We start from the raw sequence: 10512 nt of genomic DNA, 5'->3' as shown, positions 1-10512 counted from the left end.
CAAACCCCGCTACATCACTATGATTAGATTTAATTTATTTCAGCTCAGTGTTCAGTGCAGTTGACCGGACTAGAACCTGCAGGTAGCTCTCATTTAACTAGCTTCTAATTAAATAAAAGTTGATGAATTAATTTATTATGGTTGATTTTCAAATGGCTGAACTATTTGTTTTTAAATTCCAAGAGACGATTTTAGAAATGTTAGCAATAAGGGCTTTATTCAAGTCTTATAGCCTACCCAGCTTAAGATAATTCAACTTCAGACAAGATTTTTAAGAAAATGTCGTTGATAGTTATGAATTATAAAACCCCAATGTCAAAGTCAACTGAATCACATAGTTATTGGTCCAACATTTAAGTGTGATAAATTCTAGACCCATCTCCCCTTAAGTCAAGCAGAGGTGCACTTCCTCCTCAAGGAGGCGCCACATCGCTAGTTAACAGTATCACGATAACTGCAAAGTGATAAGGAAACTCAAAGAAAAATGACTACAAATCTTGAAGGACAACAAGCTTTGAAAATGATTGGGGTCCGTTTGATAAACATTAATTTGTCTAGGTTCTCTCGAGTGCAGACCGAAAACATCAGACAGTTGACTAAATAAGTGAACAGATTCAGGTAAAACTGCTGGGGTGCCAAGATGAGTCAATAACAACTTTAATCCACAGGTCAGGGCACATGCAGTCATAGTTTATTGTAGTTGTGGGACTAAGGTCCCAGTTGGCCACGAGTAATCTCTGGCAGCAAAAACAGGTCAAGGGGCCACTTTATAGAACCACAACAGCACAGGGTTGGTGAGGTGGTTTGCAGCCTGGGGCGAGATTAGATTTCCCTTTATTGTATTTCTCAAGGGGAGAAGGTGAACAGTGCTTGGAAAATGTATCCTCTTTTCTTTAACGAGTGAAAGACTCCTTTTGTCAAGCTTCTTCCTGAGCAAGGTCAAGTATTATTTGTTGGAAGCTCGTCGTGCATGTGACATCAATCTATTGATAGCTTGATGCGATGCTGCACCTTTGGAATGAGTTTGATTCCATCCTCCCTGCTTGATAAGGACACCAGCCAGGAGCAGCTGTCTCTGTTGTCAGAACCCCCCGGAAGGTTCTCTCCAGCTGAAGGACCTGGGAGATGAAATGACTCAAAGGAAGAATGCTCAATCCAAACAATTAAATAACCAAAGTCTTTGGCACCAATGTCACAACTCGTGGCAATGAACAAAATAAGAACATACTGTCCGGTGAGATGCTGCCGCAAAAATATTGAGGGAGCCTCCAAATGTCTTTTAAAAATGAATCCTTGAAGATTACAGCCTGCAGCTCTTACAGCCCCTATTCACGTTAGTACTGCCCTGCTGAAACACAATAAAACACTAAAAGAACTTAAAATAGAAAATTCCCATCTTTTGCTTGTTAAGGGCCTTTGAATGGCCTTTGCTTCAACAGAAGACACAACTGCCAAGGCTTATGTACTCTATATAGCTGCTACGTTAAGAGAATGGGTTGAAAAATGGGTCTAATTTCAGTTTGTGTGCCCAGTACAAGCTTTTGCTTCACATCAAAGCTCCACAATATAATACAAGGTCCTTGAAACTGAAATTACAGGACAGATATTACAAACAGTAATATATGAAGCTTTACTAAGCTGCCAAGACAAATACACAGATATGAAACCCTCTTAAAATGATTCAAATCTATCACGTCACATGCATAGCTATGTGTGTTTCTGGGACCTTGGTGCTAGCGGTTAGCTATTAACCATCCAGAACCAGTGTCAGTGGAGGGGATGGTAAACGATGCTATCTCCGCCGTAATACAATGCTCTCATGTTCTCTGCTCTTCTCTGGTGCAGCTGCGGGCAGGACACGTTGGACACGCTTCAAAGAGACACTCGGTGAGGGGGCACTAGTGTTGGAACTACACCTGCTAGCCCACTCAGTAATGTCTGGTATTACTGTACAACGTACTGGTAAATACATGATTTATTTGTGCAGGTCTGATAGCATAAGTATATAGACACATAATCTGCAAATAAGGTGGTTGTAGGCTATAGTGTGCTACTTTGATATGGCAAGTTTCCCTGAAATCAGAAGTGCAAAAACAAATAACAATTGTTACAGGAATTCAGATTTATAAATCCCCGATTACAGTTCCTCTGGCCTTCCCCCCCTGGCCTCCCCCCCCCCCCTCTCATGCTCCTCCCCTCTCATCTCCTCGCCTCAGGATAAGAGAAGCACCTCTGTTGAACAGTGGCAGGTGCTGCTGAGCTTTTCCCTCATCTACCAATCACCATAGTTTCATATAACCACTGGACAGTTTTCTGAATCCTCAACATACAGGAAGATTGATATCTGCAAGGTGTGAGGTGAGCAAAGTATTTCTACTTTGAATAGGTGTTTGGTAATTATTTAATCTTTCCTTTTATGTGAATATTGTATGTGATACAGTGTTTCATTTACAACCGTATATTTTTATGACTATATTTCAGATTTTATTTACTCAGTGACAAGATTAAGTTTAGGGTTTTTAAAAGATGATATTATACCCTTTCAAAGTTACGTCGTCAAAGAACAATCTGTCTATTAGCGTATGCTGTACATCTCCATGTATACCTGCTATGTAATATTGCATAATATTCTACGTATCTAATCTATGTATCCATCTACCGATCTAGCCTATATAATTTTGTCGTACCTCTAAAATTCTTATAATATCCTTAAATTAGTGTAAAGTATCTAATTTTGTCGTATAACTCTGTTTCTGAAGACTACTTGGAAGTTACAAGAAACACCCCAAGTCGAGACAGTTTCTATTTCATTCAAGCCATGGAACAAGATGCACCTGCCACTGGCCCATCAACTAACCAGGGCTTCTGTATTGCCGACTACGCCGTCTTCGCTGCAATGTTGACAGTTTCAATGGGTATCGGCTTATCCCAGATGTTAAAAAAGAGGAAAGGAAGCCAAGGCAACGTGGATGACTTCTTTACTGGGGGTCGTAACATGCCAGCGGTGCCCGTGGGGTTGTCTCTGTGTGCCAGCTTCATGTCTGCAGTACAGGTTCTGGGTGTGCCGGCGGAAGCCTCACTTTATGGTTATAAATTCCTCTACATGTGTCTGGGTCAGTCTCTCAACTCGTGCCTGACGGCATACTTCTTCCTGCCTGTGTTCTACAGACTAGGCATCACTAGCACCAACCAGGTATCCATATTTTTGAATAATAATTACAATAATTTAATTTGAATAATAACTGTCACGGAACACAATCCGCAGCTTTGAAAACGACATAATGAATGTGGTTTGATTCGGTTTTGTGCAACAAAAACATACGATTGCTTTTCGACTTTATGCCTGTCTTCTTTTTTTCAGTACCTGAAGATGAGATTTGGGAGAGGAATGCAGCTACTGGGCAGCGTTCAGTTCATAGTGGCAACAGTAAGAAAAAAGCTCAAACACCATGACAATAAAATAATGTTTTCATCCGGAAACAGTCAAAAATATCAGCGGTATTGCTGAAATCGATCAAAAACTATTGTAAAACTAAAATGCCCTCCGTAATCCTTTCTTTCAGCTCTTGTATACAGGGATAGTAATCTATGCCCCTGCCTTGATACTTAACCAAGGTAAGATCTCAGGATTTAGCAAGGAAAAACATTAGTCATGTAATTGAATCATCGGAATGTGGTATTAGAACTGGTTCTTACTGTATTTCAGCTACAGGGCTTAATATGTGGGCCTCACTCTTTTCCACTGGCCTCATCTGTACCTTCTATACTACACTGGTAAGATTGAATCTTCTCCAGATTTGATATCAGATTAATTGTATAGTAGGCAGTATACTGCGTTTTATGAGATATCTTCAGATAAAGTAAGACAATGCAGTCACCTCTGTTTTTTGATGTGTGCACTGAAACCCAGACAGACATCAAACTCTACTGGGGCAAAGGCCCCTATTCATATCCCTTTTTTTCTTCCAAGCGTGCGCACAATGCACTACCCGGATAGACTATAGAAACTCCTCTTGCTTAACCCACTATATAATATTTCAGAGACGCATGTTTGACATCAGCTTTGGCAGGGACATCAATAGTTAATGCAAGCGCACACATTTTTTCTTAGCCTACCTCAATTCTGACTTGTGTGCAGAGTCCGACACCTGGATTTCTGTGTGCGTGCTGCTGTGGCTATTTGACAAGCTCAGAAGAGCATGGAATTGCGTGCATCGGTTTGTGTTTTCGGTTCAACTGCTTTGATTTTACAATCGTTGATTGTAGAGGTGTTGTTAGACATAAAACTCTACTGGGGCACAGGCCCCTATTCGTATTCCTTTTTTTCTTTCAAGCTTGCTGCGCACAATGCACTACTAGGCTATAGAAACTCCCCTTGCTTAACCCACTATACGACAGTTCAGGGACGCAAGTTTGATATCAGCTTTGGAAGGGACATCAATAGTTAATGCGAGCGCGCATATTTCTCTGCATTCATTTGAACGCAAATACTGTTTATTTTTTATTTTACAAACGTTGATTGGGATACTGCGTTTATTTTTTCAGAGATTATCAATCTGAATGAATGCACTGACTAATAAAGTAAATTGTTAAAACCCAAACTTTAGATTTTACTGGGGCACAGCAGATTTTTTACTGGGGAACTTGTAAAAAGGATCTAACGACGCCCCTGGCCTAAGACTAGTCCAGTCTGTTTGTGGTTTGCCCAGTCATGCTAGATAAATCTAAAATACTAAAAGTGAAAGTCTGTGACACAATTTCAAACACAATCTGAGCCAGGCCTTCTGAACCGGTCCTTATGTCCTTCCCATCCTAGGGAGGCATGAAGGCGGTCATATGGACCGATGTGTTCCAGATCTTTGTCATGCTGTCTGGCTTCATGGCCATCTTCATCCAAGGAACCATTCTTGTTGGCGGGCCTGCGCGGGTTCTGGAGATTGCCAACAATGGATCACGCATAAACTTTGATGAGTATGCCTTTTTATCAAATAATTTACCTTACGATAAGTCTAACCCTAATGTGAATCGAATTGGCGCCCAATAAACTACCACTTCCTTGATCATTTGGTTAGGATCCTTTCCTTTTCGACTTCTGTTGTCTGAATGTTATTGGTCTTAAGGTTCCACACTGGGATTATAGGTAGATGAAACTGTATGGAAGCTATTGTTATTGCTATTGTTGTGAAAATTTCGCTGGTGTCCTTTCCTGCTCCCTGATGTTAAGTTTATGCCTATCCGTTGCTGGTTCAATAAGGAAACACAAGTAGTATTTAACAGGATTATATTGAGTGTGCCGACACATCATCTTCAGTGGTAAAACAAAAATGATTGGACATGGATTTATAATTGTTTCAACTCTCATGTTCCTGTTCACCTAAACAGTACTGTTATCCAGTGTGGTATAATGTGGGTGAAAACTGCTGACTAACATTCCTGAAATGGTTAACCTACTGTACATGTTGCCCAATTCCTTAATCAGACATACAGTAAACTAGCACCACTTCCTTTATAGTCACTCACACGCGTCTCACAGGATCCCTGATAAGACATGGACGTTATCATGCACGTCTGATACCTCATAAAACATTTCTTTATATAGAAATTTGTTGGAATGAGGAAACGGGAAGACAACATCATCTTTGTTGTCACTTCCCTATTGGTTCGATGATGCTTTTTCATCTCTGGGCCTTGTTTGATAATCCAATTCCCAGGTGTAATTACAATTCTATTTTGGTTTCTCAGTTTTGATGTGGACCCCAGGAAGAGGTACACCTTCTGGAGCTTCTCAGTGGGTGGTACTCTGCTCTGGTTGTCCATGTATGGGGTGAACCAGGCCCAGGTCCAGCGCTACATCTCCTGCAAAACAGAGAGACAGGCCCAGTGGTGAGTCCTGACCTCTGAACCCCCTGAACTCAACAAGGCCAGGGGGCCTGAGTTTACCGAATAAGCCAGGCTTACTTTCCCTGACATAAGCCTGGCTTATTCGGTAAACTCCTTTCATGGAACGGGCCTCTGGTTTGGTCCGTCATTACACATTATTTTGTTTGTATTATTTTGACTCTCAGGACAAGAACAGGGTCCTATGCTTTAGTCTACTGAAAAAAAAGCTATTTAAAGACTTTGAAAAGCGAATCAAGTAAAGGCTTCCACTATAACCCATTCATTAATTAAAGCTTCTCCCAAGAACCTAAATCTTTTCCCAGTCATTTTTATTGGGACAACACAAGAAACATTGTTTCTAAAAGAGGAGGTCTTCATATTCAGTATACAGTGTTAAAGATGTATTTGATTTCTCAGCTTTGTACAGTCAAGAAAGATCTTTGTCTGGTTGTCATAAGTTACAGTCATAGAAGTAAATGTAACAAATCAAATTTACCGTTGAGCTTGTTCCAAGATCGGTCATTTTTTTCGGTGCTTTGTACAGCCAAGACGGATCATTGAATTGTAAAATTCACTGTGAAAATGATCATTTGCTCCTGAACTAATACTACATTTGTCATTAGGGCCTTATTTGTTAATCAGGTAGGGCTTTGTCTCATCGTGGGAAGTGCAGCTACCTGCGGCATCGTCATGTACGCGCTCTATGTAAAGTGCGATCCTTTAAAATCCGGGAAGATTTCAGCTCCCGACCAGGTAATCAGGTCTCCGAGGCCGCCACCAATGCTGACATCACTAACACATGGAAAGGTTTCAGGAAGGATTTCTGGCACCCACATTCAAAGCTAATCATTTAAAAGTATGATGATCTGAACCTACTCTAGTGAGACTCCATTGACGGGTCATTTGAATTCTCCCTTTCTCTCTTTTGAAGTATATGCCCTACATGGTCCTGGATATTTTTCAAAATTACCCAGGCTTCCCAGGTCTTTTTCTTGCATGTGCATACAGCGGGACTTTGAGGTACTTCTTTGCTCCCCTCCTAGGCACAACAAATTGATTGTTTCTGTCAAACCAAACGTATCTGTCGAGGACATTGACGAGAGCAGACACATGCCTTCTGTTACAGTACTGCCTCCACTAGCATCAACGCCATGGCGGCGGTTACCATGGAGGACCTGCTGAAGAAACGTCTGGTCAAGCTCTCCCAGAAGAAGCTCGTACTGATCTCCAAAGGCTTGTGTGAGTGAACTGTCTGAAATCGTCACCCTTGTCAAATAAGATCTTATCTAATTTACTATAGTCATACCTTTATTTTTAGGTGCCTTTCAAGGCAATCAAGGACACCTAGATCTACTAATTATACTAAATAATCATCGACTTCAAACGATGTTATTCGATGTTATTGTAAAGCGAGAAGGACTTACTTCAATATCCTCTCCACCTCAGTGTGTTTGTGATTCTCTGTTGGTGGCCTGCGGACAGGAAATGTGATGTGTTGAATTCCTGATTTCCAGCGTTCCTGTATGGAGCGGGGTGCATCACTGTGGCTGCCCTTGCCTCGCTGCTGGACTGGGGAGTTCTTCAGGTTGTTGTCCCCCCTTCCCCTCCCAAATCCATTATTTCTCCTTTCCTGTTACTAATGTTGTCAGTTGTTGTGTTCTGTTGCATGATTAGATTGTGTTCATCACACACACAAAAATCTACACAAAAAAAACGGTACTCGGCATTAAAGCCTATTAACAGTAATTATTAAATAGGTCGGAAAAGTCACTCTCATCTTCACTCCTCCTCGTTCCCAGGGCTCCTTCACTGTCATGGGGGTAGTCAGTGGTCCACTTCTGGGTGCTTTCATTCTGGGGATGTTTGTACCAGCAACCAACAGGCCGGTGAGTCTGAAGAACAGCTGGCCACTCATGTAACGCACTGAAAACTCCTGACGCCAGATTCGAGACCTTGTATGAACTGTGGTGGTCAGCTCCTAGGACTGGGAGAAGTCTTTAGTCTTTCCGTGCCATACACATTTACCTCGGGGTTGATAGATAGAACGTTCTAGAGGAATGTATGCTTGTTTCACTCCCTCTGTTGTTTCCCCTCAGACATTGTACAGTGTGTCATCCTAAGCACTTATAAATAATGAGATAGTACTCACATTTATATGTGACTGATAATACCGTATTCTACTTGTACCATGACAGGGGGTGTTTTCTGGAGTGTTTGTAGGATTCTGCCTCTCTCTATGGCTTGCCATAGGCTCTACTCTCTACCCCCCCAGTCCGGTCTCTATGGGGGTGTTGCCCACCTGTATAGACTACTGTTTACCCAGCAACAACACACTGTTACAAACACTGAACGCTAGCCTGGACACGGGGACCTCTTTCTCCAAGCCTATTCTCCCTGTTCGAATTGGGTGAGGAAACTGAGTACTACTAAAAGCACAGAATGTCCTCATTTCCCTTTTTGTATCTTTTGAAATATGTCAAATGTAGACATATTTGAATGTTTTAGCCTATAGACAGGCCAACGTTAACTAAAGTATCAACTATCCATGCATGCTAAAATGGACAACCATGTGACTTCATCATGACAAAGGTTTGAAGATTCTTAACAAGCCTGCATGTCTTTTTCAATTAAAGTCTGGAGCAGCAAGATGTCACTAAAATGTAAACAAACTTGATCTTTTTGTTTCTAATTAGGGGCATACGGGACTTCTATTCCATGTCTTATCTCTACTTTGGTGCTGTGGGTACCAGTTCCACCGTGCTGGTTGGGATCCTGATAAGCTATATCACAGGCAAGACCATTTGTAAACATAATACACTGAAGAAATTATCTGGTTGTACAGCTAGATATTTATAGTCTATATAGGCTATTGTTAAGCAAAACCATTTTTTATACATAATACACTGATCCACACATGATACAATGATCTGGTTGTACAACTAGATATTTATATTCCATTTATGTTATTGTTAGGCAAGACCAATTTTTATATATAAAAAACTGAAGGAATTATCTGGTTGTACAACTACATATTTCTAGTCCATTTATGTTATTATTTCGATGGTTTCTGCATCTGAGTTCAAACTGTCTTATGTTTATAAAAACAGGAGCAACAAAGAGAAACACAATTGGTCCAGGGTTACTGTGGTGGGACCTTCATAAAAAGACTGTGGACAACCGTGCTCATTATACAGTAAGTACAGCAAACCTGGAAGTGGGAAAACATGTACATCCATGTCAAATTGACCAATGTGCAAGACATTTGAACTATCTGAGGATTGCAAAGTACCTTTTCTGTGTTCTTCATTAGATCAGATCTTTAGTGATCCCAGAGTGGTATTTGCACATTATTCTACGAGTGACATATCTATATTAGTATTCCCTAATGTAGAGCATGTTACTGTGAGAGGAAGATCATTTTCTCTCTTGATTGGACAAGTTTCCCAAATGCAACTGCCATTTTCCCCCCGTCTTCCCAGGCGGAGCTAGGGATAAATCATTCACAGACCGTGGCACTGACCAGCTTCCACAAAAGGGACGAATACTCAAGGAATCACCCCCACTCTATGCTCCCTGGAAAATCATAGCACTCTTTGAGGAATCGTTTTTTAACTCGATTTATGAATTAAATGTCGAGGGAGAGATTCTTGTGCTTTTCTTTTGTTGTCCTCATCTGAACATGGGAAAGGACCAGTAGAGTAGTTCCATATATCACTGGTTTACATTCTCCCGAGTCCTGGATTGTTCAAAATCGCTCATTTGTAAAGGAATTCTTTGTTGAATCGTCATGCTCCTCGCTGCACACCTGTGACTCTTAACTGGGAAGATGATACTCATTTAACCAGTGAACTACTGGAGCAAGTTTGGTATATGTAATTTCTCTGCCAAAGTTAGGTTTCAGTTTATGAACAGGTTTACTTAAGCAGAACTGCATTGGGATATAAATCTAAAAATGAATATGAATGCTTAATTTTGCAGTGGAGACTATTTGTTCAACTAGATAGATGTTTTGTTTTTTTTACTCTGTAAATAAAAGTAATGTTAAGATTCCTGCACATTCCATAGTGAACATCTGATCATATGTTACCCCAGTAATAAAGAATGTATAAAACCACGATTGTTGTCATGTGATTCATGCACTCAGCTGTTTCATTAGACATGCTTTATGTAGGCTGACTCAGACCAACAATAACACCTGCTATGGTATGAATAGACATTTTATTGTCATGCAATGAGACTGACCAAATTATGGAAGGTAACAATTGGAGGCCAATATGCATGCTCGCTTGGTCATATCCATTTTATTCAAATGGATTGTTATGTTTTTATTGTTCGACATCACCAAATGTTGTGTTGCCCTTATTCCCATGAATGATGAAAACATGCATGCGTAGGCATTAACTCAAGACAGAAGTTCCTTTTATCGATGTCAACATATGATGTCTCAACATAGTCCTGCAATTTCAAACCATGTCCCCGTCGGCCTGAGCGAGATGCACTTCCCTATATAATTTTCAGGGCTTTCTCAATGTCATTCTTGTCAACAGCATTCAATCTTGAGCCACTCTGGGCTTGTTGCTTGTTGAAGCAATGAGGAAGCGATCGGCATTTGTTGAGGGGCTACTGCCATCA

General features: G+C 40.8%; 1 protein-coding gene across 1 annotated transcript; it reads left to right on the top strand.

The window, feature by feature from the left end:
- The first annotated feature begins 2215 nt into the window (after window positions 1-2215).
- Window positions 2216-9989, top strand: slc5a5 (solute carrier family 5 member 5). The gene is made up of 16 exons (XM_062450576.1): window positions 2216-2358; window positions 2760-3193; window positions 3362-3427; window positions 3564-3615; window positions 3707-3774; window positions 4817-4971; window positions 5743-5883; window positions 6504-6633; window positions 6812-6900; window positions 7007-7119; window positions 7395-7465; window positions 7680-7766; window positions 8076-8287; window positions 8574-8671; window positions 8988-9073; window positions 9360-9989. The coding sequence occupies exons 2-16, from the start codon at window positions 2819-2821 to the stop codon at window positions 9465-9467; spliced, it is 1851 nt and encodes a 616-aa protein (XP_062306560.1). The 5' UTR covers window positions 2216-2358; window positions 2760-2818; the 3' UTR covers window positions 9468-9989.
- The last annotated feature ends 523 nt before the right edge of the window (window positions 9990-10512 follow it).

This window comes from Osmerus eperlanus, chromosome 24, assembly GCF_963692335.1.
Source record: "Osmerus eperlanus chromosome 24, fOsmEpe2.1, whole genome shotgun sequence".
NCBI lineage: Eukaryota > Metazoa > Chordata > Actinopteri > Osmeriformes > Osmeridae > Osmerus > Osmerus eperlanus.
The sequence above is the reverse complement of the archived record's forward strand: the minus strand, read 5'-3'. Positions and strand labels throughout refer to the sequence as shown.

Coding starts and splice junctions, on each gene's coding strand:
- slc5a5 (XM_062450576.1), top strand. CDS start 2,819: ATGGAACAAGATGCACCTGCCACTGGCCCATCAACTAACCAGGGCTTC. Junction 3,616..3,706: donor TGCCTTGATACTTAACCAAG/GTAAGATCTCAG, acceptor ACTGTATTTCAG/CTACAGGGCTTAATATGTGG. Junction 3,775..4,816: donor GTACCTTCTATACTACACTG/GTAAGATTGAAT, acceptor TTCCCATCCTAG/GGAGGCATGAAGGCGGTCAT.